The sequence below is a fragment of the Silene latifolia genome, chromosome X, assembly GCF_048544455.1.
Source record: "Silene latifolia isolate original U9 population chromosome X, ASM4854445v1, whole genome shotgun sequence".
In the NCBI taxonomy this organism is placed as follows: Eukaryota; Viridiplantae; Streptophyta; class Magnoliopsida; order Caryophyllales; family Caryophyllaceae; genus Silene; species Silene latifolia.
Window position 1 is genome coordinate 117,206,678 of NC_133537.1, and position 25,649 is coordinate 117,232,326.

The 25,649-nt window shown below is 40.8% G+C and overlaps 1 protein-coding gene and 1 non-coding gene across 2 annotated transcripts; one reads left to right on the top strand and one right to left on the bottom strand.

Moving 5' to 3' along the window:
- Nucleotides 1-15,130: 15,130 nt before the first annotated feature.
- Nucleotides 15,131-16,039, bottom strand: LOC141618180 (uncharacterized). The gene has a single exon (XM_074435286.1). It carries the CDS (start codon nucleotides 16,037-16,039, stop codon nucleotides 15,131-15,133), a length of 909 nt encoding a protein of 302 aa, XP_074291387.1.
- Nucleotides 16,040-24,605: 8,566 nt separating this feature from the next.
- On the top strand, nucleotides 24,606-24,712 carry LOC141624443 (small nucleolar RNA R71). The gene has a single exon (XR_012534250.1). It is a non-coding gene; the product is annotated as a small nucleolar RNA R71 (small nucleolar RNA).
- The last annotated feature ends 937 nt before the right edge of the window (nucleotides 24,713-25,649 follow it).

Below are 25,649 nucleotides of genomic sequence, written 5' to 3' on the forward strand. Positions count from 1 at the left end.
TGGTTAATTATAATTACAAGAAGTTGTGAATTATAACTATATGACCCATTTTATTTAAGTGATCAAGCATCACTAGTCAATTTGTTGAATGTAATTTAATTAATTTATAAAATGATATTTATGTGATAAATATGCATTTAATTAATTAGTAACATGTATCATACTACATGTGACATATTGTGTGACAAATGACAAATTGACAAAATAAAATGGTAGTCCATTTTAAGTGAATGGACCGAAAATGGAGGGTGTGTTAGTGGGTTTTGGTTGTTTTATTTTATTTGATAAAATAAACATCCACGATGACTACTCTTGACTAGCCTTACAACCTACTCCACTTTCTTACACACCTATATTTTTGATAAGAGAAAAAGGAAAGCAATGATGCTCCTTTGGGCTAAAGTTGGGCGGCACACACACTCTTTATGAGTAGTGTTGGTTGCTTTATTTTTACTTACACTACCATTCATAATACATGCAAGATGTTCATGTAGAATTTCCTCTCTTCTCTCTCTTCCATCTTCATAAAAAAGGATGAGATTTTAATCTAAATTGTTTATATAAATTACTAAGATTACTAGAAGTAGTATATGAGTATTAGTAATAGATTTTAAGGTAAACTACAATACAAACATCTAGTACATGTTTATTTGTGGGATTAAGGGATTGTCTTGGGTGCTACTAATTGGAGGGCTTCTAATTTGAAGTCAAGAATGTTCATCCATTAATGGAAAGCTCAAGAACTAACAAGAAGGAGATCTTGTTAGTGCCCATTATGACCGAAATCTTTATGGTGAGAAAATGTTTTCTTATCTTATTTTATTTATGTTTGCATGCATAAAATCCACATTTAATTTTATGACAAATTTATTTCGACATATACGAGTATGTTAGTATGTATATGAATCTACATTTCCTTCAGCAGGAGTTGGTTTGGGGGAGGAAGTGCTGCAAGTTGTTCCAGCTGTAATGAAGCCGATCATTCAAAGAGGAGGTCTTGGTTGCCTGAGTTATGGAATTGATGAGGTAGTTGATGACGAGCCAGTCAAAGCCAGAAAGTCCGACTTGGATTCTGACAAGCCCGAAGAGATCCTTGACTGGGGAGATGATGAGAGTGTTGATCCGTTGAGCCATACGGACGTGGAAGCTAAGAAGGGTGAAGCTGCTCAGATAAGCACCGTTGAGGCTACCTCTAGTAGCCAGAAGCCGACGAAGTGGGCCATACCGTGGTCATTCTTGATCAACTATTAGTTGATCGAGCTCTTTATAAACTTCATTTTATTTGCTTTTGTTAGACATTTTTTTTATTGCTTTTGTGTGCGCGAAAACTTCGCATTTTATTTTGTTTGCTTAGGATTTTATACGTTCGAGACTTTGTTTTGGGTTTTTGCGCAATTTTGGGCGCGTATTATTGTGCACTTGCAGGTTTTTAGACCTCATTGGCTCAAGTTATTGAGCAAATACGAAGAAATAAAGAGTAACATCAGTACTTTCAGTCGATCGACTGGCTACATTGGTCGATCGACTGAGTTGCACTTTTCAGGAGCTACTGTTCCTGAAACAGTGGTCGATCGACTGCCCCTTCTAGTCGATCGACCACAGACGCTGCTGTACCTGTTCACGACCTCTCCCCTGCTATGTTTGGTCGATATGCGGACTTAAGGGAGTTTTCTACTCCACTTTATTTTCCGTCAAATTATTTATTTCTTCTGATTTTTTTCATTTGTGCACGTATTTTACCGCTTCAAAATTGTCTTCTCGGTTTTATGCGTGGGTTTTTATTTGTCTTTCAGGTACCTTTTTAGTAGCATTGACACTCTGAAACCTCCTAGCTCACTTATTTGGTTTGGGAGGTTTCCTTTCGCGCTTTAAAGTCTTGTGAGTTCCTTACTTTCACTTTATGTTTTTTATTTTATTTCATTTTCTCGCAAATTCCCACTTCTCTTTTCTTTCATTACATGATTATGCACAATGGGGACATTGTGCGATTTGGTTTGGGGAAGGGTTTTGCGTCGCATATCATTTGCTTGCATTCACGTTTACATTTTGTTTTGCATTGTTTATTTCTTTACATATATACAAAAATCCAAAAAAATTGAAAAATTTCAAAAATTTCCATAAAATGCACGTTTATTTTAGCATATAGGTCGAGTCGGAACGGTAGTATTTCAAGGATGATATAGCATTTGCACCTGTTTTGCCTAAACCTTGCTAAATTGACATGTTATTAGTAGAATCATATATGTATAGTCTACGAGTTTTCGTTAATTATTTGATGAACTTGAGACTTGACTTAGAAAATTGGCAAACTACATCATATTTCTGAGATTTAGAGCCTATAACTGGTGACATCTATGACCGGTTTATTTAGGAATGTGAGTAGTACTCCTTATGAGGCATGTCACATAAATGTGCATAAATATGAACTTAATCTGCTTAATACTTGTACACATTCGGTCTATGGTTAGTTGACACATGTGGTAGAGGTTTCCTTTTCTCATTTTTGCCCATGAACTCCACACTACCAAAAATATCCCTTTTTGTCCCATTTACTACATCCTACATTTAGCCTGCCTTTGTCAAGCTAGTAGACTGTGTTTTTGGGGTTGTTACTCATTTTTGGTGGCATATGCTCTGTTTGAGATAATATTGGGAAGATGAAAAGAAGGAAAGAAAGAAATAGAAAAGAAAAAAAAAAGAAAAAAAGGAAAGATGAAAAAAATGATTCGAAAAAGGAAAAAGAGAGTTCTGTACTGTAGAAGCAGTCGATCGACTGCCATTTCTAGTCGATCGACTGAAGTCCGAGAAGAAAATCAATTTCGCATGATTCAAGCCTTTACCTTTTGGCGATTTTTGCTCCCATGTATTATTCATGTTTTATGGGGAGTTAGTTGATTACTTTCATACCTGGAGATTGTGAGATTTGTGCTTGCTATAGCACTGTTTCATTTGTTTACGAGCAAGAAGTTGGATGTTCCCCTATGGTTCCGTTTCGGTACTAGCTTGATCACCTGTACCTCCACTTTTCCAAAAATGTTTTGCCTCTTCTTACCCATACCTCACATATCCACATTTATACCTCGGCATGTGTCATGGTCTCTTGTTGGTTGGAATGCGTGTGTACGGTTGTAGAGATTGTTTTCATATTAGACTGCATGCATGTTCTTATAGGTTGGAGTTAGGTGAGTGTCATTACATTTACTTCTTTCTATCTCACATATATTCACCTGTACTTACTGAGTGATTTGAGCGACCCGTGAGAGTCCAATTTGATAAGTCTCTACAGTTGACGGTTCAGTAGTTTTAACGGTCCATAACTCGTTTGCATGATTCATTTGCTAATTGATTGTCGGTTGTGCATTAAATTGGTTTAGGCTTTACATGTTGCATTTCGCTCTGAGATTGAACTCGTTCCATTAGGTCATTAGATCGAGTCTAGTTCTTGCTTGGGGACAAGCAAGGGTTTGGTTTGGGGAAGTTTGATGCGTGTCTTTTATATGATGTTTTACATCCCATTTTACACGCATTTCAGAGCTCATTCATGTAGTTTATGCTACATTTCTCCCTATTTCCGTCTACTTCCGTATTTTGTACATTATTGCAGAAATGTGAAGAATCCAGCGGAAATCGAGCTAAACCCGTCCCCGAGTATCCTGCATTGCATATGACATGAAGTACTCACCCGAGGAACGAGCTTGGTGCGCAATTCAAGGCCCAAAAGACAAGTCCACGAGTTTTAAGAAGTCAAGTAGCGGCTCAGCGATCGATCGACCATCGTCATCGTCTATCGACCAACCATCGGGTTCGAAGCTATTTGTTTCATCGAAGACCGATCGATCGACCAGTCCCTAGCGATCGATCGGCCAAAGCGATAAGAAATGACGAGAATTAAAAGACCGTGAATCTTGAAGCCCAAAGTTATGTTAGGTTTAGGAAATAATGTTACGTTATTGGCTATATAACGTAACCTAGGCATTGAGTTTTGACACCCAGTTTTATCTAAGTTTCACATTCAGTTTTTACATTAAGTTCTCCATACGGTTTTTAGAATTAAGGTTTGGAATATTGTTAGCATTGGAAATTCGTTCTTGTTCTTAATCGTTCCTCTGCAATCTTGGTATTACTCTGCCCTATTTCAATTTGCTTCTATTTCGTTATTAGTATAGAATTGATAGTTAGATTCCTGAAATCATCTTATTATTGCATGTTAGTTGTTTGTTTTACCGCTTTAATCATGAATTCAATACTTTATTGCCCTAGTATTATTGTTGTTATCACTTTCAGCATGAGTAGCTAAATAGTTTGTGCTAGGATGTAGGCGAATTATAGCGTAGGCGGCAAAGTATTGAACACGGCCTGATTCGCGTGTCAGTCGATCGACTGACATTCTCGGTCGATCGACTGACCTCGTGAGGTTACCCTTCGTTTTAATTGATTTTAATGTTGTATTTAACGAATCGAATGCATGCGACCAGTTAGATGCTTAATTTATGACTGACCCATTAGATCGAAAGATAGGGAAAGTTATTTGATCACCAATTAAAATGACTAAACTGTGCTAATATCGAAATGATAGGTATAATTTGGACCGTTAGTCACTTTTCAGGACGAGAGTCAGTATTAGTGATATTAGGGACCTATAGCGAGATCGAAAGATGCTATTTGTTAAGAGTGGACCGAGAGGACCTCTTGTTTCCCGCCTCACTTGTGTTTGATTCAGACCGACTTAGTATGCTGCCGCCGAAGCTTTAATGAACCGACCATCCTAGTACCCCTTCTTTATTTGTTTAAACCGTCTCTTTAGTTTATTGTCTTTATTTACTCTTAGCTATAGACCAATTCAACTCAACCCCCACACTTGTTACCTTAGACTGAATTTAGACAACTAGAATTTACATCTGCCTCTCTGTGGTTCGACCCGACTGCCGCTAGCTATAGTTGTAGTTGGAAATTATAAATCTTATTTTTGACACCTCACGACGGGTATCAACCACGAAAGGTGGCTTTGACTAAAGTAGGGACTGCCTTAGTTCAGAATAAGACACCACCCAAACAATCAGACCCGGGTAGCTTTTCAATTCCTTGTCATATACGGACCCATTTGATTGACAACGCGCTATGCGATTTAGGAGCTAGCATGAGTGTCTTACCTTTGTCTCTCGCTAAGAGACTCGGTTTGACCAAGTTTAACTGCGCTAATATGACCGTTCAGATGGCCGACCGTATTATATATCACGGCCACTAGGAGTAATAGAGGACATACCTATGAAAATTAGGAGATTCTTTATTCCCGTAGACTTTGTGGTCTTAGACATACCCGAAGACACTCATACCCCGATTATCTTAGGGCGACCATTTTTGTTTACTACACGCGCAGTAATTGACTTCGAGGGAAAGTCCCTTACCTTCCAGGGAGGAGATGAGGAGCTAAAATTTCATCAGTTCGAATCTCGTAGGGCACCCATGCAAGTTCAACCTTGCCATGCCTTACCCTCTATTGACCCATCTTTAGACACTCCAGCTGAGAATATTGAATATTGTGCTGCTATTATAACACCTCCGCCTCAGATTGAGAGCAAAAAGGAGGACCATTCTGTTGTTTTCCTTGCTGCAGGTACAGATAGAGTGGCTACTGGAGGTGCTATTGGTCATGGTACAGTAAAGGTCAATTCAAGTGATGGGAATGCCACCAATGTAGATGGGAATGTCAAGAAGAAGAACAAAGTTAGAGCGTATGTGGATGCCAACTATTCTCCTTCCATCAGTTCGAATTCAACCTCGTGGCGATCAAAGAGGACGGTCCGAGATGCTGAAGGGACCTTTTAATTGCGTTTTAGACTATTAGACAGTAGCTTAGTTAGCTTTAGCAAAAACCGAATATAGACTGCTTATTTTTGTAATTTGTTATTTGCGGGATGTATTTTTGCGTGTTTCTATGCAGGTTTGAGGAAGATATGTCGCATTGGGATGTGTGCAATAGGAAAACACCTCGATCGAGTACTTTTTATACTCGATCAAGAGGATTGCCCAGGAAAAGAGGTCGATCGAGTGGTTTAAGTCACTCGATCGAATTGCTGAAATAAGGGAGTTCTCGATCGAAGGGATTTATGTTCGATCGAACAGAATGGATGCTCAAGTCCTCGATCGAGTGGTTTCAAATCACTCGATCGAGTAGATGTGATTATATCACACAGGAAGTTACTCTTTTCATTTTCTATTTTCATTCTAATTATTCTCCTCTTCTTTTTTCGCGATAACCTCTGGAAAAAAAACCCCCAAATTCTTCCTTTTTTCTTCCCTACTACGAAATCAATCACCCACTTCGTATTTATTGTGCTTATTTCGACATTTACCCCTTATTTCCCCCTTCATTTTCGCGGTTGTTGCTTTTAATTTGGGATATTAGGGTTTGCTCAGGTTTTGTTCAAATCCGACTATTTTTCTTGCAATTTTTGTCGATTCTTTGCATATTCTTATGGGCATTCAATCAAGTAAGTGATTTCTTCCCTTTTATTGTTGATTAATTGCTGTTTCGACCTAATTTAAGGCATTAGAGTTCGAATTTTTTCGAAAATTCGTGATGATTTAGGGGAATTCGGGTTTAATTGATTAGTTTTTGCCCTTACTTGATTGATGAGGATGGATAGTAACACAATGTCGTCGACTAGTTCGACTGTTGCCCTATCCCTGACTGAGACGGTGGTCCCAGCTGCTGCCATCGTCGTTTCTGCTGTTTCTACTGCTGCTGCCACTACTGTTACTACTGGTACCATTTATTATACGGTGACGACCCCTGCTGCGTCGTCACCAGCTGTCACAGCTGCCCTAGTACCCCGCCCAGTCACTACTGGACTGGCTTGTTCTTCAGGTACTGGAGGGCGTGGACGGGGTCGAGGGAGAGGCACTCCTGCTGCTGAACGTGCTACGTTCCTTGCCGATGAGTCTCTAGACCCGCATCCTGACTACCAGAGGTACGTTTCGTTAATGCATTTCATCGTACCCGTTTATTTGACCTAGAGATCTGTGACTTTGCTTCGACTAAATTTTTGTGTCGAAAATCACTTGAAAAGTTAGGAAGTTACGATCTCGTTGTTGAGCTTTTAAACGGGGCGGGGATGACTGGACTGACCACTATGAGTGCCTTGACTTATAAGGATCTAACCCTTGTGTTTTTCAGCTCCTTCACTTTTTCTGCTGCTGCCTACGCCACTAACCGAGACTGTGCGTGTGTCTCCTTCCGGTTTTTTAACCGGACTACGACCTGGACCTTAGCTGAGTTTGGTAGTAGGTTAGGTCTGTCTTCCCACGGTGAGTCAGACCCTCCTAGGAAGGTCCTACGTATACTTTGGAGGACCTTGGCACATACACCCTTTGAGGAGCGCAGACTAGCTCATGTCTACCTCCCCTTGGCCCGTTACTTTCTGCGTCTCATTGGTGGGACGATTTTCGGCCGTAAAGAGCCCAACAACATTAACAATGTTGAGCTGTCGATTCTCGGGGGCTATCTGAACATTGATAGCGAGGGCCCCTTTGTTCTTAACATTGCTTATCTAACAGCTCAATATTTTAATGTTGTTGGGAAGAAGAAGTCGGGCACCATTGTCTGCGGTGGCATAGCCACCTACCTTGCCCGTTCTATCTTACCTGTCTTTCCTCGTGACCTGGCACATGTAGATACTGATAGGTACCTAGATCTCTCTGCCATGTTGGCAATGTTTTGGCTAGCTTCTGACCAGCGGACTTCGAAGATTTGTGGTTCCTTGTCCGTGGTCCTACCTTCCACCGACCTACCCCGTCTTGTCCCTTTGACCACTGTTAGGGGTAGGTTGCCTCAACCTTTGACCTTCTACCACCTTCCAGTCCCTCCACCTACCACTACTTCCGCTTCTATGAAGCGGAAGAGACCTGAGACTGGACAGGGATCCACACAGACCGAGGCTGGGTAGTCTTCCACTCCCACGCCTACACCGATCCCTATTCCCACTCCTTCTATTACAGAGCCGGTCTACCCGGCTAATTTTATTCCTCCTCCACCTTTTGAGGCGTCCGAGGTCCTTGACCAAGGGACAGATTACTTCTCGAGTTGCTTACCAGGCACGCTCGTATGGAGCGGGACATTGCACTTACCTTGTTCCCTCTATACGAGTTCACATGAGACGAGGACGCCCGGTCCCTGAGGGCTGGCCACATCCTTCTTTCTACCGGTACCCGGGGGAGGGTACCCACAGCCAGCCAGCGAGGTGGACACAGCTGAGAAGGAGGAGAGAGCCCGAGCTGAGGAGGGGAGGAGGGAGCAGGAGCGAGATCCTGACTTCGTGGTGGGAGAGGAGGAGGAGGAGACTGCTGACGAGTAGCTACTGGTTTACTCACTTCCCCAGTTTTCTGGCTGGTTTGGGGAAGTTCGCCATTTTGTATGTTCTTCTTGCTCTTTTCTTTATTTTCGTCTCCTTTTTTATTTATTATTTTTCATTCATTTATCGGTTGTATTTATCCCTTTCTCATTATATATCTGCTGGTGTATGCTTGAGGACAACGAGGGCATTGTCCATTTTGATTTGGGGAGGGTATTGCATTCTTTGAGTCTGCATTTGCATTTGTTTTTGCATTCACGTTTACTTTTCTGCTTACATTTGTATTTATTTCAAAAAATCATCGAAAATCCAAAAAAATTAGAAAATTTCAAAATTTCAAAAAATATTCGCGTTTCATTCTGCATATAGGTTGAGTCGGAATGGTAGATTTCCATGATGAAATTGCACTTTAACTTGTCATGTCACTTAAGCCTTGCATCTAATTGACAGTTATTAGTTTAGTCATGCGCATATCTACGAGTTAATGTTGAAAATATAGCCGACTGTGTAGACTTGACCTGATAAATTGGCAAACTACTTTACAATTTCTGAGTTTTAGAGCCATATAACTGGTGTCATTCATGACCAGCTCATGTAGGAATTGAGAGTAGTACTCCTTGCATAACATGTTCATCACTTTTGCACTTTTATGAAATTCGATTGCTTGTTGCTATCATACATTCGGGTTTGTGGTCGGTGTCACATGCAGGGAGGTGCTTACAATTTCCCCCTTTCTTTCATTTTTACCCATTTAGCTCCACTTTAGCCAAATATAGCCTTTTAACCCATTAGCTACACCTAAATTAACCCTGCCTGTCAAGCTAGTTTAGTGTAATTTTTGTGGTATATTTTTATTGCTGCTTATTGGTTTGTTCTCATTTATATGGAGTTGGTAGAAAAGAAAGAAACTTGGGTAGGAAAATGAGAAAAGCATGGAAAAGGATTTAAAATACAAAGAAAAAGAAAATGAAAAAAAAGCGTGAACAAAAAAAAAAAAGAAAGAAAGAAAAGAAAAAAAAGAATTTGAAATAGAAAAGAGACCGTATTAAAAAAGGGAAATTTGTGACGGTCTACTCCTCCATTCTTATTTGTATCTTTTTGAGGAGATTGTGTATTGGGTAGTGAGGTTTGCGCCAATGGAAGGGCGTGTTTGTGCTTGATTTCTAGACAGCTGAGAATTAGATAGTCTTAAATGGTCCTGTTTAGATTCTAGCTTGACGCTTTACCTCCACATTTCCATAATCTGTTTTGCCTTTTCTTACCTGTAACCTCACTCTCCCATATATTTTGTAAGACCTCGGCTGTGACGGAGATTGTTGGTTGGAATGTGTGTATGGTACTTGAATCGTCTATCATTTTTGTTGCATGCATGTTATGTAGGTCGCAGTTTAGGTGAGTGACTGTCTTCTCTTTCTCTCTCCCATATATACCTTCACCCTTTGCTTCATGAGAGAAGAGTGACCCGTGAGAGTCCGATTTTGATGGTCTTGAAAGGTCGATAGGTCAGCTTATTTATAGACATCATACGACTCGTTTGCATATTGATTGCTGTAGCTGTAACTGTTAATTCTTGATTGCATTAAATTGGTTTAAGTGGACAAGTTATAGCTAGCTCTGAGTTTTCATATCCGTTCCATTAGTTTGCATTTAGTTTACTCAAGGACGGGTAAAGGTTCGGTTTGGGGAGATTTGATACATGCAATTTATATAGACTTTTTAGCCTCTTATTGTACGCATTTCTATGCCTTTTTGTATCGCTTTGTATTGCAAAATGCCCCGAATTGGCTACTTTGATTTGTTTTGTCTTAATTGCAGAAATGGACCCAAAAGTAGTGGAATCATCCATTATTCGTCCCACTTAACATGCATTGTAAGGAGACGGAGATATTAGAACGAGAGTCGTACCTCGGGAAGCGTGAAGGAAGGTCAATGGAAGCTGACATGACGAGTTGAAGGCTGATCTCAGTAGAAAACATTCGATCGAGAGGTTCTGGAAGACGATCGAGTGGATTGGCAGAAACTGAAGGTCGATCGAGTGATTATTATGCTCGATCGAAATGTGCTTTTATGAGAATACTCGATCGAGAGCCTAAAGTGTTCGATCGAGAAGTTTGGCTGAAGATATCCTCGATCAAGTGGTCTGAAATGACTCGATCGAGCAATTTGCTAGTCTACACGGGTTATCTAATCCGTGTTAGGTTTATTTTGTTAATAATTTTGCTTCCCTACAAAAGGAAGTGATTATTAGGTCTAAAATAACTTCTACACTTCTTAACTTTGCTTAATTACGTTCTTTGCTCTAATTTACTGCTGAAACTTTTCTGCCTTTTTTCTCTCCGGATTCAAACTTTGTAATCCCTCCTTACTCCTTAATCTTAATCTTAATCCTTGTTTGCTTTCATTAATTGCTCTCTCAGTTAGTTTATGCTTTATTATTATTCATTCATTATGTCTCTAATTAGTATACTTATTGTTATTTTTGTTGATAGCATTAAGAACATGAGTATCTAATCTCCTTATGTTAAGATTAGGGGATCCATGGTAGTGTTGAGACGATGTAGTGAATAAACTAGATAATTTACATGTGAGAATCTGTCCCCATAGCAATACAACTGTAACATATTTAGTTGAGTGCGCGCTTCTAAATAACATTAATTTGGTTAACTTCGTTCCTGGATCGGAAGATTGGAATAAACAGACCTGCTATAAATTGTAGACTACCCTAATAAGGATGGAAGTTAAGTTAGTGGAAATCTAGGGTGGATAGCGGACCGGAAGGACCTTTACCTTGCCCTTCTCACAGTAGATTGTCTAGGCTATTTACGATTGAGTCGATAAATTGCCATGGTGAACCGAAATCCTGACATACCTCCTTTATCTGATCACTTATTTACCATTTCCTTGCTTTATTGTTCTTGCTTTATTTCTCTTGCCCTTTAATCTTTAGTAGTTTTAGAAACCAAATTTAAAACCCCCACATGTGACTTAGATAGACGGACTTACAGATAGATACCTTGCCTCCCTGTGGAGATCGACCCTACTTATCACTAGCTTCTGTTAGTTATATTTAGATATTTATTTTTGGTACATAACGACCGTATCAGTGAGCTGTGGGAGTAGTAGAAAGCATTGTCTAATGAAGTGAATATCATATAAGATTCAATCTACAAAAATTACTACTTCAGCAAATCAAAATAAATAACTACTTCAAAAAAAATGAGTAAAATATTTACCTTGATTATTAACAACTCTTTCAATTGAATACTTGAAGAAAAAAAGTACCATTGAAGTAAAAGTTCTAAATTAATAGTCATACAACAGCCTTACCTTCACAATTAGAAAAATATTATAAGGAAATAGAGTGGTAAAAAAACCATGACATTTCATCCATTTAATAGAATACTTTGAATTTATCACCTTATAAAATATTATCACTGCCCTCTCGTCCATTTATATCTTGAAATCCTGCATTCCTGCATATAAAACAAATAAATTAAAAGCTGATAACACAACAATGCACTAAATTAAAATTGATGACAAAAAAATCATATGCTAGGTGACGTACGTACATAGAGGGTATTATATGAAACTAATGACAACATTAGGATGGTTTATGGTATCATGGTAATCTATATCTATCTATCAATATTAATAAAGGAAGCATTTTTCGAGCGATTACAGAGAGTCCAGCTATGACGAACTATCTAAAGTTGTGATAATTCCTAACAAAAAAGAGCATAGAGTATGGGTTTCACTTTGACTATAATCTTGACGTCAAGTGGAATCTGGGAGACAATAGAATAGGATGTATTTTACTCAGTTAATTTTCTTATTTAAAACAACTATACAAGTTCTATTTGAGTAGGACACAATGTCTATTTGTGTGTCTATATATACGGTTTTCACATTACAATCCATCATGAATTTGAATATAATAGTACGTACCAATCGTAGCCTCTCACCTTTGTTCCCTTACTGTTAGATCACCTGCTGTTTTGTATTTTTTTTTTTTGATAAAAACCCGTAAGGGTTAATTCCTTACTATTAAATCATCACAAGCCAAAGATAACAACCAGTCCGGAAAGCCCGTTTGCCAACTACGCCTACCAGCAACCCATGGTCTCGTATGAGCAAGTCCATGAGCCACTCTATTAAAATTCCTACGAACAAAGGTAAAAGAAACAGAATCAAAGAAATTACAAAAACTCAAAATATCCTTGTAAATTAAAGAAATCTCGCTCCTCCCTGATCGACGGCTCTTAAGATCCTCGATCACTCCTCGGCAATCGCTCTCAATCACAACTAACGGAATTCCAGCAGCTTTGGCCTCCTTTAATCCTTGTAACACCGCCAATGCTTCAGCTATCTCTGGTGAGACGGTCCTCCTCTCCTGCACAGCCACTCCCCATAGCACGCTACCCGCTTCATCTCGACACACCATCCCCAGCCCCGTTCTCATCCCTTCGGCTACACCCGCATCGACGTTGATCTTGTGCCACCCCTCCCTCGGTCTTTCCCAACGACTCCCCCCTTCGGCCACCATTTGTTCTTCCGTACTGTTCACACCACCACCCGTCACTCCCTCCACCTCCCACATGAGCTCCCTCGTCCTCCGCACCACCTCTTCACCATGCCATTCACCACCATCGAACAACACCTTGTTCCGCTTTTCCCAGATGGCCCAACATCCAGTCAGAAAAAGACCGCACTCTCTCGCATCCATGCCTCACAGAACCTCCTCTGCCCACTCCCTCACCCTCCCACCACCCGCCTCAGGAAGTACATCCAACCCCAAACCCTCCCATATCCCTTCCACCCACCCACAATCCCGAACCACATGGAGACAAGTCTCCACGCAATTTGAGCATCGAGGGCAAGTGTTATCCGTCAATTCCATACGGGCTGCTATATTCTTCCGAGTAGCTATGGCATCGTTGCAAAGCTGCCAGAAGAACACTTTGACTCGAGGTAGAACTGGAGATTTCCAAATTTTGCCTCAAAGCCATTTCTCTTGCGCGTAGTGTGATTAACCCGACTCCTCCTTGTGACATTCCTCCATAAGAAGCCTATAGGCCGACGTCACCGTATATTCCCCGTACTTATCCGGTTCCCAACACCAATCATCAGTCGGTCTAGAGTCGCTAAGGCTGATTTGTAAGACACGAGAACTTTCAAAAGGAAGGAAAAAGTGGTTTACCTTGTCCTCGTCCCAACCATGCCCGACTTCATCAAAGAGGTCAGCCACTTTCATATCCTCGCTCGCCATTCCTCGTGGTGAAATAATCTTCATCGAGCTCGTTCCAGGGACACACGGATCACACCAAACACTCGTGTTCAACCCATTCCCGATTCTCTTTCTCGCCCCTAGCCGCACCACCTCCCTAGCCTCCCATATTCCCGCCAAGTATAGCTGGGTTTCGCACCAAGCTCGTCCTCCATAAAATCCTTATCATGGAAATACTTCCCTTTTAGAACCCGAACCATCAGACAGCTATCCTCCGTCATCAATCTCCACGCCTGCTTCCCGAGTAAGGCCAAATTAAACTTCTCGAAATCACGAAAGCCCATGCCACCCTGGCTTTTAGCCCGACACATCTTACTCCATGCCACCCAAGGAATCTTCCTCTTCCCATTCTCCGTACCCCATGAAAACCGCGAGACAAGGGACCGAAGCTCGTTACAAAAATTAACAGGTAGCTTGAACACACTCATCGCAAAGGTTGGAACTGCTTGGCCAATGGCCTTTATGAGTATCTCCTTCCCCGCCTTACTGAGTAGCTTACCCCGCCATCCTTGTAACCGCTTACTTATCTTGTCCCAAATCAGCCTAGAGAGCACCTGTTTCGACCTCCCAATAACCGTTGGCAGGCCTAGATAACGGTCCTGCTCTTGCACCTCCCTCACATTCAACACGCCCAGAACCCCTTGCCTCCGTGCCAAAGAAGTACCCCGACCGAAAGATATGGTAGTTTTGTCGAGGTTCACCTGCTGCCCAGAAGCCATGTCATACTCCCGAAGCGTATCACGCACTATCCCCGCTTCCGACTCATTTGCCCTCGTAAAAATAATACTATCGTCTGCAAAAAACAGATGTGAAACAGCCGGAGAATGTGGAGAAACACGGATCCCCTTAAGTACCCCCTCTCTACATTCCGCCTTAATAAACTCGACAACACTTCCGCACATAAAATGAATAGATACGGGGACAACAGATCACCTTGGCGAAGACCTCTTTCAGGTACAAACCTCTCGGACAACAACCCATTAACCGAGACCTTATAGGAAACGGTTTTGACACAAGCCATAACCCGACTAACCCACCTCACATCAAGCCCCAATCTGATCAAGACCGACTCCAAAAAACCCCATTCCACCCTGTCATACGCCATGGCCATATCTAATTTAAGCGCCATGTGTCCACCATTGCCTCGTGAATTATTCATATAATGGAAGAGTTCGAAAGGCACAAGAATATTATCAGTTATAAGCCGACCCGGGGTAAAGGCACTTTGGTTCTCCGAAACAATATCTCCCAAAAAAAATTTCAACCTATTCGCAAGCACTTTTGACACTAATTTGTAGACGACATTGCAGAAGCTAATAGGGCGAAAATCTTGCATCTTATCAGGCTCTTTCTTTTTCAGGATGAGAACAATATTAGTTTCATTCATACCTTCGGGAAATGGGGCTCCATTGAGAATATTAAGCACACAACGGGTCACGGCGGGTCCAACGATATGCCAGTAAGTTTGATAGAAAAGACCATTCATACCGTCTAGTCAAGGGGCTTTCAATGGGTGCATCTGGTTCAGCGCCTCAGCCACCTCCTCCCCTCTATATTCCTCCCGTAAGGCCTCATTCATCGCATTCGTAACTCTCCCCTCAATTCCTGCTAGCAAATGATCAAAGTTCTCCGGCCGAGAGGATGTGAAAAGGCCTCGAAAATAGCGCACCGCACATGCTGCCATGCCCTGCGTATCACTTATCACTCGCCCCCGCTCATCCTCCAGCTTCGCAATATGATTTTTCTCCTTCCTCTGACTCACCTTTTGGTGAAAAATTTTTGTGTTCCTATCGCCATCCCGAAGCCAGAGAGCTCTAGATCTTTGCCTCCAAAAACACTCCTCCTGTCGAAGTAATTCCGCAATTTCTTTGACAATTTTTCGTCGCACATTGACTTCTTTTATGGACCTGCCTCCTTCATTCAAAGTTTTTAGCCGTGCCCTCTTATTCTTCAAGTCTCGCATAACTTTCCCAATGCTAACACCCTTCCATTTTTGCAGCTCACTCGCACATTGTTGGAGCGTGGACATCAGCTCAACATCCCCATAATCCCACGCCCTCTTCACAGCTTCTTCACATCCGTCTTGTCCTACCCATATTTGTTCGAATCGAAACCGCTTTGGAGCCCTCCCATCCGAGTCCCCACGCCCGTTAAGAAGGACCTTTATAGGTGCATGGTCGGACCATTCCCGGTCAAGGTGAAAGAGTTTGGCATAGGGAAAATTATCCGACCATGTCCCAGTAACCATAGCTCGGTCTAGTCGACATTGCCTATTTACATCACCCCCTTGCCCATTATCAAACGTGAATTCATACCCCTCATATGGGAGGTCACGCAAACCACACTCATCTACCGCATCCCAAAAATTATTCATTTGCCACTGCATACGCGAACCCCCTTTCATTTCTATGGACTATAAAATCTCATTAAAATCGCCCAAGCAAATCCACGGCAATGACGAAGACGAAGCTAAAATCCTTAACTGCTGGTCGGGACTAAAATCTTTTCGGTAACTTGTCGTTAGGAGCACCTAGACCAAAACACAATTTATAGCTTCACAAACAACTCTACAATTAGTAAAGAGGTAAGTAAAGGTCGGATCCCAAGGGACGGGAATTGAGATGAGATTTCTATTGAAACTAGTGGTGTCTTAGGGGTGTCACAATTTGGGTTGATGTAGAAGGTCACTAAACTAAGTAGCAATGAAAGTAAATAAGCAAGATGAATTGAAAGGGTTGTAAACAATTGATAAAAAGCACTAGGGTGTCATGGGGTCATAGGGGATTCATGGAAATTGATCATACAAACATGTTCTCAAATTATAAGCAAGCAATTATTGTTGTGATGGATTGAGTTGGGTTATATCTTACAATCCTAGGAAAGTTTGGGTCCCGGAGCCGAATCGATTAGATTGTACAACACCTACAAGTCGACTTAGTCTTCCCTACTCAACAACATGCATGGTCTAATGAGACTCGAGTTGGTTTATGTCTTACAAGTCTCATTGAAAAGATAGGTGATGGGTAAAAAATGCAAGGATTCATAGGCTCGCATTTCATCAAACATAATATGTGCATGAGTTGAGATCAAAACAAGCAAGCAAATAAACCATGAAAGCATATTAATTTAAGCATGAATCATTCCCCATGTTGGTTTCCCCTAATTACCCATTAACCCTAGCTATGGAACTACTCACTCATTATCATGTTGAACATGCTAGCAAGGTTGTCAATCATACCAACAAAGTAAAACATGATGAACAAATGAAAGTAATTAACAATAATTAAAAAGGGATTAAGAGAATTATACCTACTAATGATTCCAATAATAAAGCAAAGAATAAAAGAAGTACTTGATGCTTGATTGAGAGGTTGTCAATCTCCCAATAATAACCCAAATAATCTTCAATTACCCAAAATAAAGGATGAACAAAAGAGAGATTAAGGAAATAAAATTTGTATTAAAACTTGATTAATTGTTGATTACAAAACTAAAGAGAGATTTGATTGATATTAACTACTCTAAGAATTGATAAGAAGAACATCCTCTTCTAATTAGACTAACGGGGTATTTATAGTGGAAATTAGGTGGATGCATTAGGGTTAACTAAGGGCTTAAATGACGATTAAGTCCCTGCTTAGGGAAACGCCGGTATTTTCTGAAGGATGGGCATCTTTCTTGAAGCTTGAAGAAACGAATTTGCGTTGTCTTGGAATCCGTGCGTCTTAGGCTCGGGACGGCCGGATTCCATTGTCTCTGCCCGGGCGTCTTTGGGAGAAGACGGGCGACTTATGGGGTTGCTGCCCGGGCGTCTTTGGTAGAAGACGCACGGATTGTGAAGGTGGAGGACGGGCATCTTCTTTGCAATCCGCACGGATTGTCATGCAGCGTGCTTTCTTCTTCTTTTCTTCCCTTTTCTTCATCAAATCCTTGGGGATTTCCTCGGGGATGCAAGGATCTTTCCTCATCATTGCCCAACTATTATAATATGTACAAAGGCCTTCTAATCTTGTCTCTCCTTGATGCTTGGTCATTGAATTCAATCAATTTAGCCTCATTTTGCCATGAAAATGCAAGGTTTGCACTCCTTTCCTACCAAGGACACAAAACCTCAAAGAATATGCAAAACAAAGAACTAAAGACAATAAATGACCCAAATATGCACTAAAAAGCATGGGAACAAGGCTAATTCGGGGACTAAATATACGCTAATTATGGTCACATCAAATATCCCCAAACCGAACCTTTGCTCGTCCCGAGTAAAGAGGTGACAAAGACTAGGACCATTATTTAAACTAACCTAATAACATAGCTGACATGAGACAATTAACGGGTCTCACTCCGCCCCTTCAACTTACAACAAGACAACCATGAGGTAGGATGCCTTCTTGCAAGGCAAGGTGGGTCTTGCCAAAATGGCGACACATCCATACATTAAGCACACAAAATCAAATAATGGATGCGTCTACAAAAGGAATAGCCACTTCCTCATCAAGTGGCGGAGTCAACTAAAAGAGAACAAATTTAAGAGCATATATTCCGTCACAAATAATAGTTCAACAAATCACTAAGGCTAAGAGGATGGCACTAAATCACCTCCAAATGGTGTTAAACTAGACTACTTTCGTCCTCAATTTCCAAATACTTTCGACAAGAGCGATCGGATGGCGTGGAATGATGATCCCCATGATGCTAGTAGCATATGACATGACAAGTCTCGAGTTCTCTACAAAAGTAAAGGTCATGGATCGTCCCAAGCTCGACAAAGTGGCTTGACAAAAAGGCTTTTTGGGAGTGAAATGCTCAAATCATTGTAAACAAGGGTGGATATGACTAGCATTCAAAAATTGACCTCATTCAACTTTCACATTTCAAAAATTAGAGATGGGGTTTGTCCCTTCCGTGCTAATGTCCTTTGATTTCGCCAATCGCTTATTAGACAACCGGTTAACCTCTAGACAATAGCTTTTCGGGGTGATAGTCACTCTGTCTCTGGGCGGTTGAATTCACAACCGTGTGGGGGCCCAATTCAATGGATCCCTCTCCAAAGCACATCGAAGTGGTACGCCTCCATCAAAACAACTAAAATTCTCAATATTTCAACATTTCATAACATTTGAGGTTTCCTTGGCAAAAAAACGTTTCCCCATACAAAATCTTTGAAATGAGCACTTCAAACTTATTGATAGAAAGTATTTTTTGGGTTGCCATACCACAAGGTCAATCAAGGTCACCTAAACAAGTTAACCAAGTCCACATCGCATCACGGGGTTGGATAGGTGACTCACATGCAAACCCTTGACTAGGCTTTGGATCATGGGTCGAAAGACACTAGTATGACACAATCTAGGGTGTTTTACATCCATTCTAGTAGGCGAAGTCTTAAGTTGAAAAATTATTTGTAATGGCTTAATTGCTCTTGTCAAAGTTCCCAATTAGGCACTTTTCAAAATATTTCATCTAAATGCAACTATATGCCATGATGCAATTATTATATACATCCTAATGCAAGTGATTCTACCAACTAATATGACATATAAACTAAATGCAAGTCCTAAGTTCACATTGTTATACCGCATCAATCAAAATAAAGCCACATAGTCATTAACATAAAGAGGAAAAAAGAGATTGGAAAGATCATACCATGCGGTCTTCAATATCCTCATGTCTCGGATGTGGCGTAGTCGATCAATGTGAACAAGGATAGAACAAACACAATATATACAATATATACATGACTACACTACAAAGGAAATGAACATGTTTTTGGTTTTTTCAATTTTCAAATTTTTATGATTTTTCGGAATTTTTCAACTTTTTTGGATTTTTTGAATAAAAGTTAAGTTAGAATTCCCCATCCCCACACTAATATGGGCATTGTCCTCAATGGCCAAAATGATGGGAAATTGTGCAAACATGATGCATGGTTTCTACACTAAATGCAAGCTACACTAGTCTACACAACATGATGCATGGTTTTTGTTTATGACGGAGAAGATAATTTAGATTACCTCCCGTTGTGTATGTATGTACTTCCCCAAACCGAGTTAGACATTATTGCTAATGTCCTAAGGTTGGGTGTAGTTCATGCACACACGATGCATTGCATGAAACTAATTTTGTCATTTTGGATTTTTAAAAGTGGGAACAATAAAATGAGAACACCTCAATGGGGCCGAGGTGTTAGTCCTCTATGGTGCTAGGACTACTCCAACAATGATCAAGAAAAAAAAAACAAAGAGAGAAATAGACAAACCTCAAGAGGGTAGGAGCCTCCAAAGATTGCTAATCTTCCATCATATCATCACTATCATCATCTTCCTCAATAGAAGTGGACTCATCACCACTTCCTTCTTCACTTTGTTGTTCACTTTGTTCACCATCCTCTTCTTCTTCTTCACTAGCTTCTTCGTCAATGTTATCATCAACCTCTTCATCACCGACAACCTCATTGTCACCCGGAACAACCCTAGATGCATTCGGAAAGAAGACTTCCCTATCCGCCCAACTAGGCAAAGGACATGAAGGATCAAGTAGTCCGTGCCTAGCTAAATGAAGGAGGGGTGGATATTGGGCTAAGTAAGCATCTTCCCGGTCCTTGAAGGCTTGCTTGTGCATCTCTTGCATAAGAAGAGTCATATAATCATTTCTTGCTTCAACACCTTCGGGTTTGAACTCTTGGTACTCGAAAGGATAGGGTGGTGTGATAATGGAAGAGGAGGGCATTTCAATTTCACCCTTTTGTTGTCGGATAATGTATACGGCCTCTTTTGAAAGGGGAAGGAGATAGTTGGTCCGGTGGACACTTAAACGACAAATCTTCGAAGGCAAAGTAAAAGATCTAGCCTCACTAGTGAGCCATCCATAATTGGTGTCAAGAGGGTTATGAGAGACCCACTTTTACTTGTTTATCATAGTGTCAATATCAATGAGATGACCACCCTTTTTCGCCACATACTTGCTATCCTTGTTGAAGTTCGGATAAAAGTATTTAGCCAAAAGTGTGACTAGACCTCCAATCACAATGACGGTAGTGCCTTGCTTCCCACAATCAACATTTAGCCATCTATCCACCAAAAGCCTTAGAGAGTTGAAAGGCTTGGTGAATTCCCTTCCAATATTCAAGGCCGACTCAAGAAGAACAAAATCGAGGTTGGTAAAGTGGTTAGTGTCTTTTCTTGCAATGATGGTGTTTCCTACGACCTTGTGCCACACTCTAATGCCCGGATGGCGGACTAATAGAGTGCGACTAGCATGATAGTTCTCAAATTTCCTTCCGGAAATCGCCTCCCAAAGAGGGTCGGGGTCATATTTGCCAACATTCTTGAAATAACTCGGTGAATCACTAAGACCCAAAGCTTTACCCATTTCCTCAAAGGAGATGCGCCTACTAACATTAGCTAGGCGTAACTCGATGGTTTCCATAGTCTCAACCTTGTTAACTTTCAAAGAACTCAAAAATTCTAAGGTAAGGGAGGGGTATGTTAATTCTTTTGTTGTAAACAATTTCTCCAACCCCATGGCTTTAAAGAAGGCTCAAGTTTGCTCAAGGACACCCAACTTATCTAAGGCATCTTCACAAATAAACTTGGTGGATAGAAATGATTTTCTAGCAAACTTGGCAGAAGTGTCCCTATGGGATTTGGAAATGAAAATTACCTCCGGATAGTTCGAAAGTTGGTCAATTTCCGGAGTAGTAGATGTTGTTCCTTCCAAGGGAGGTTGTTCTTGTTGCACTTCCATGTTTGGGCTAGCTACCACCATAGCCAATGCTTTCTTTGCTTGAAGACTCTTTTGTCTTGATGAGAGTGCCTTTGCCTTTGGTGCTTTTGTTGCTCCCTTTATCTTTGCCATTGATGAATAAACCAAGAAAAGAGTGAAAATCTTCAATTTCTAGTGTACCCAAATCGATTTAAAGATGAAAGGCTTTGCCTTTATGAATTCAAAAATCGACTCAAAGGTTGAAGATTTTGTGCTTGGTTTTGATTTTTGTTGAAAGAGGAGTGATTAATTTGTTGTTAAAAGGATGTTTTGATTTGATTTTGGTGAATGTTGTTGAGGAATCTTGTTTTTGTGATGGAGAGGATGAGGATTTTGGAGTTATGGGGTTTATGGGTAGTGTTTTGAATGAAGAAATGAAGAAATGAAAGTGGGATGGGGTTTATAATAAACCCGAAAAATTTGAAATGCAGGGGGAGACGGGCGGCTTTCCTTCGGGACGGCCGGATTCTGCCTGTTCTGGGTTGGGAAATTCTCGCCTAAAGACGAGCGGATTCTAGCAAAGACGGGCGGATTTGAAAATGCGGGACGGGCGTCTTTCAGAGAAGACGGGCGTCTTTTAGTGAAGACGAGCGACTTTTTGAAGACGGGCGGATTCTATTGCAGGACGCCCGGATTTGCCAACAGTCCAAAAATTTCAAAAATTCAGCTCATGAAGGCCGGGCGTCTTCTGACCAATATGCCCGGATTGCCTGAAGACGGGCGGATTCTCTTGAAACCGCTCGAATTCTACCCCTTTTACCCAGATTCAGTTCCATCCGTGCTAATTTGCATAACCCTTGTCATTTTTCATTCTTCTTCAAAATCTCGTGTTCTTCATTATGGGGACACTACTAAGGCATGAATAGCCTAGGCAATTGCTATCCCCACACTAAGCTAAAGCACTACACATCAATTGAAATTATTAATACCTCCCTCACTTCTCTCAAACATGATAATTATCTTGATCAAGGCATAAAAATCCAAAAATGACAAAAATGCAAATTAAGAATTAAAATGCGAGTTAGGGATTTAGAAATATTTACAAATGGTGGTTTAGGGAGGACTCCACCAAACTCTCATTCTTGATGAGATGTCAAGGGGGCATGTCCAAGGTGTTGTTGATGTTGCTCAACACCTTGAAAAAGTAATCAAAAGCTTGTTCATTGTCGTGATAAAGTTCTTCAATAGATCTTTGCCCTTGTTGTCGGTCTTGATCGATAGCATTACCAATGTAGGGATTGAAAATCCCTTCAAACTCGTCGTCCCAAAGACCACAAACTTCATCTACTTGATCATTAAAAATCTCTTGATTTGATGGGGACAACTCTCCCATTATCTTGTTTTGGCCAATGAGGCCATCTTCTTCATTGCTTGACTTTGGTGAGCTTTGCAAGCTCTCTTTGTTACAATTCACTTGCTCTTTGAATGGAGCATCTTCAATTTTCTTCTTCCATTGGAGTTCCGACTTCTTCCTATCATCCTTCTGGCTATAATGATCGATCATAAAACATGGTTCATGCAAACAGGGAGCTCTCATAGTCTTGTCAAGATTGAAAGTTATACTCTCATCTCCCACTTCTAGAGTAAGCTCTCCATGTTTTACATCAATCACTGCACCCGCGGTGTGTAAGAAAGGTCTTCCTAGAATGATTGGAATGTTGGAATCTTCTTCCATATCAACAATGACAAAGTCCACCGGGATGAAAAACTTCCCAATTCGCACGGGAACATCTTCCCATATCCCTAATGGTGTCTTCGTCGATCTATCGGCCATTTGGAGTGTAATATTGGTGCATTTAAGCTCTCCCATCCCCAACCTTTTACTCACCGAGTACGGCATAAAACTCACACTAGCCCCTAGATCACATAAGGCTTTGTTGATCGTGGTGTCGCCAATGGTACACGGTATTGAGAAGCTTCTCGGATCCTTGAGTTTTGGAGGTGAACTCCCTTGAAGTATTGCACTACTCACCTTAGTGAAGGCGATAGTCTCAAGCTTCCGGATCGACTTCTTCTTTGTGAGGATGTCTTTCATGTATTTCGCATAGGCCGGTACGTGATTGATTAATTCCGTGAAAGGAATTGAGACTTCCAAATTCTTCACAATTTCCATAAATTTTCCAAATTGGTCATCAAATTTGGGCTTGGCTTGACGACTTGGAAAAGGAAGTCTAATCACAATGGGCTCCTTCTCCTTGACCTTGTCTTCATTTTTCTTTGAAATTTCTTCTTTTGATGATTCTCTATCTTTGGAGTTTTGCACAATTTCTTCTTTATCACTCGCTTCCACAACTTCATCCTCAACTTGCTTCTTCGGTGCTTCATACCTTGTACCACTTCTCAAGTGAATGGCACTAACCGTTTCATGTCTTGCGGGATTACTTTGAGGTGGTAATTGCCCCTTTTCTCTTTGTGATCTTGAAGATGCTAGTTGAGTCAATTGGGTTTCCAACATTTTGGTGTGAGCTAGGATGTTGTTGATGGTGGTTTCCTTTGCTTGACTATCTTTTTGCATTTGAGTGAAAAATTCTTGTTGATTCTTTTGCATTTGAAGGACCGCTTTTTGAACATCAAAACCTTGGTCATTTTGTTGATTGTATGGAGATTGATTTTGGTAACCTTGGTTTTGGTTGTAAAAGGGTCTTTGATTTTGGTTTCTCATGGGAGGTGGGGTGTATGTTGTTTGAGGGTTTTGAACATTTTGGCTTTTGTATGAGAGATTTGGATGGAATTTGGTGTTTTCATTGTAATAGTTGGAAAAAGGGGTACCACTCTTGTATGCTTGGAAAGAATTCACTTGTTTATTTGTTCCCCTACATTCACTTGAGTCATGTCCCAAAGTTCCACAATTCTCACATATCCCACTTGGGATTGATGAAGATGCCGTCATGGCATTAACATGATGCTTTGGTGATTTTGAGACTTCTTCAAGTCTAACCATAGCTTTTTCAAACTTCAAATTGATTGTGTCAATGTGAGCACTAAGTTGAGCACCCAATTGAGTAACGGTGTCCACTTCATGCTTTCCTCCTCTAGTAGCCTTGCGAGGTCTACTATATTGTGAGTTATGGACCGCCATTTCCTCAATCTTGTTCCAAGTTTGATTGTCATCAACTTCGGTGAACATTCCATTTGATCCCATGTTGAGAATGTTCCTTGAATCTTCATATAGACCGTTCCAAAATTGTTGTACCAAGAACCACTCGCTAAGTCCATGGTGAGGACATGAGCGACAAATTCCTTTGAACCTCTCCCAAGCTTCATACAAAGATTCTTCATCCCTTTGCTTAAAACCCGTAATATGAGCTCTTAGCATGTTAGTCTTTTCCGGTGGGTAGAATTTTTTGTAGAAAGCTAGAGCCAACTTCTTCCAAGAATCAATTCCGAGAGTGGCCTTATCAAGGCCCTTCAACCATTGTTTCGCGGTGCCAATTAGAGAAAAAGGAAATAAGACCCATCGAATTTGGTCTTGAGTTACACCGGTTTGAGAAATCGCATCACAATAGCGACAAAAGGTCTCCATATGAGAGTTGGGGTCTTCACTAGGCATCCCCCCAAATTGGCTCCTTTCGACTAATTGGATAAATGCGGATTTAGCAATAAAATTTCCGATCAAATGTTGTGGTGTGGGAGTATCATTGGGTAGGTTCTCCTCGGTGAGTACGGAATGTGATGAAAACTTAGGCATTGTGGGTTGATTTTGTGTTGTATTTTGTGTTTGGTTCTCCTCACCTTCTCTTGCAAAAGGGTTGATGAACTCAATAGTTGGTTGAATATCTACAACCTCACTAATACCTCTCAAATTTCTCCTAGCAAGCCTTCTATTGGTTGTCAAAGTTCTTTCAATTTCACGATCAAAAGGTAACAAATCACCTTGTGACCTTCTAGACATGCAAAATATCAAACAACTCGAAAACAATAAGAACAAACCTTGAGGAGTTTTACTTCCCCAAGGCAAAGAAAGACACAACTAATAACAATATAAGAAAATCTAAATCAAGATAACACCGTCCCCGGCAACGGCGCCATTTTTGGTCGGGACTAAAATCTTTTCGGTAACTTGTCGTTAGGAGCACCTAGACCAAAACACAATTTATAGCTTCACAAACAACTCTACAATTAGTAAAGAGGTAAGTAAAGGTCGGATCCCAAGGGACGGGAATTGAGATGAGATTTCTATTGAAACTAGTGGTGTCTTAGGGGTGTCACAATTTAGGTTGATGTAGAAGGTCACTAAACTAAGTAGCAATGAA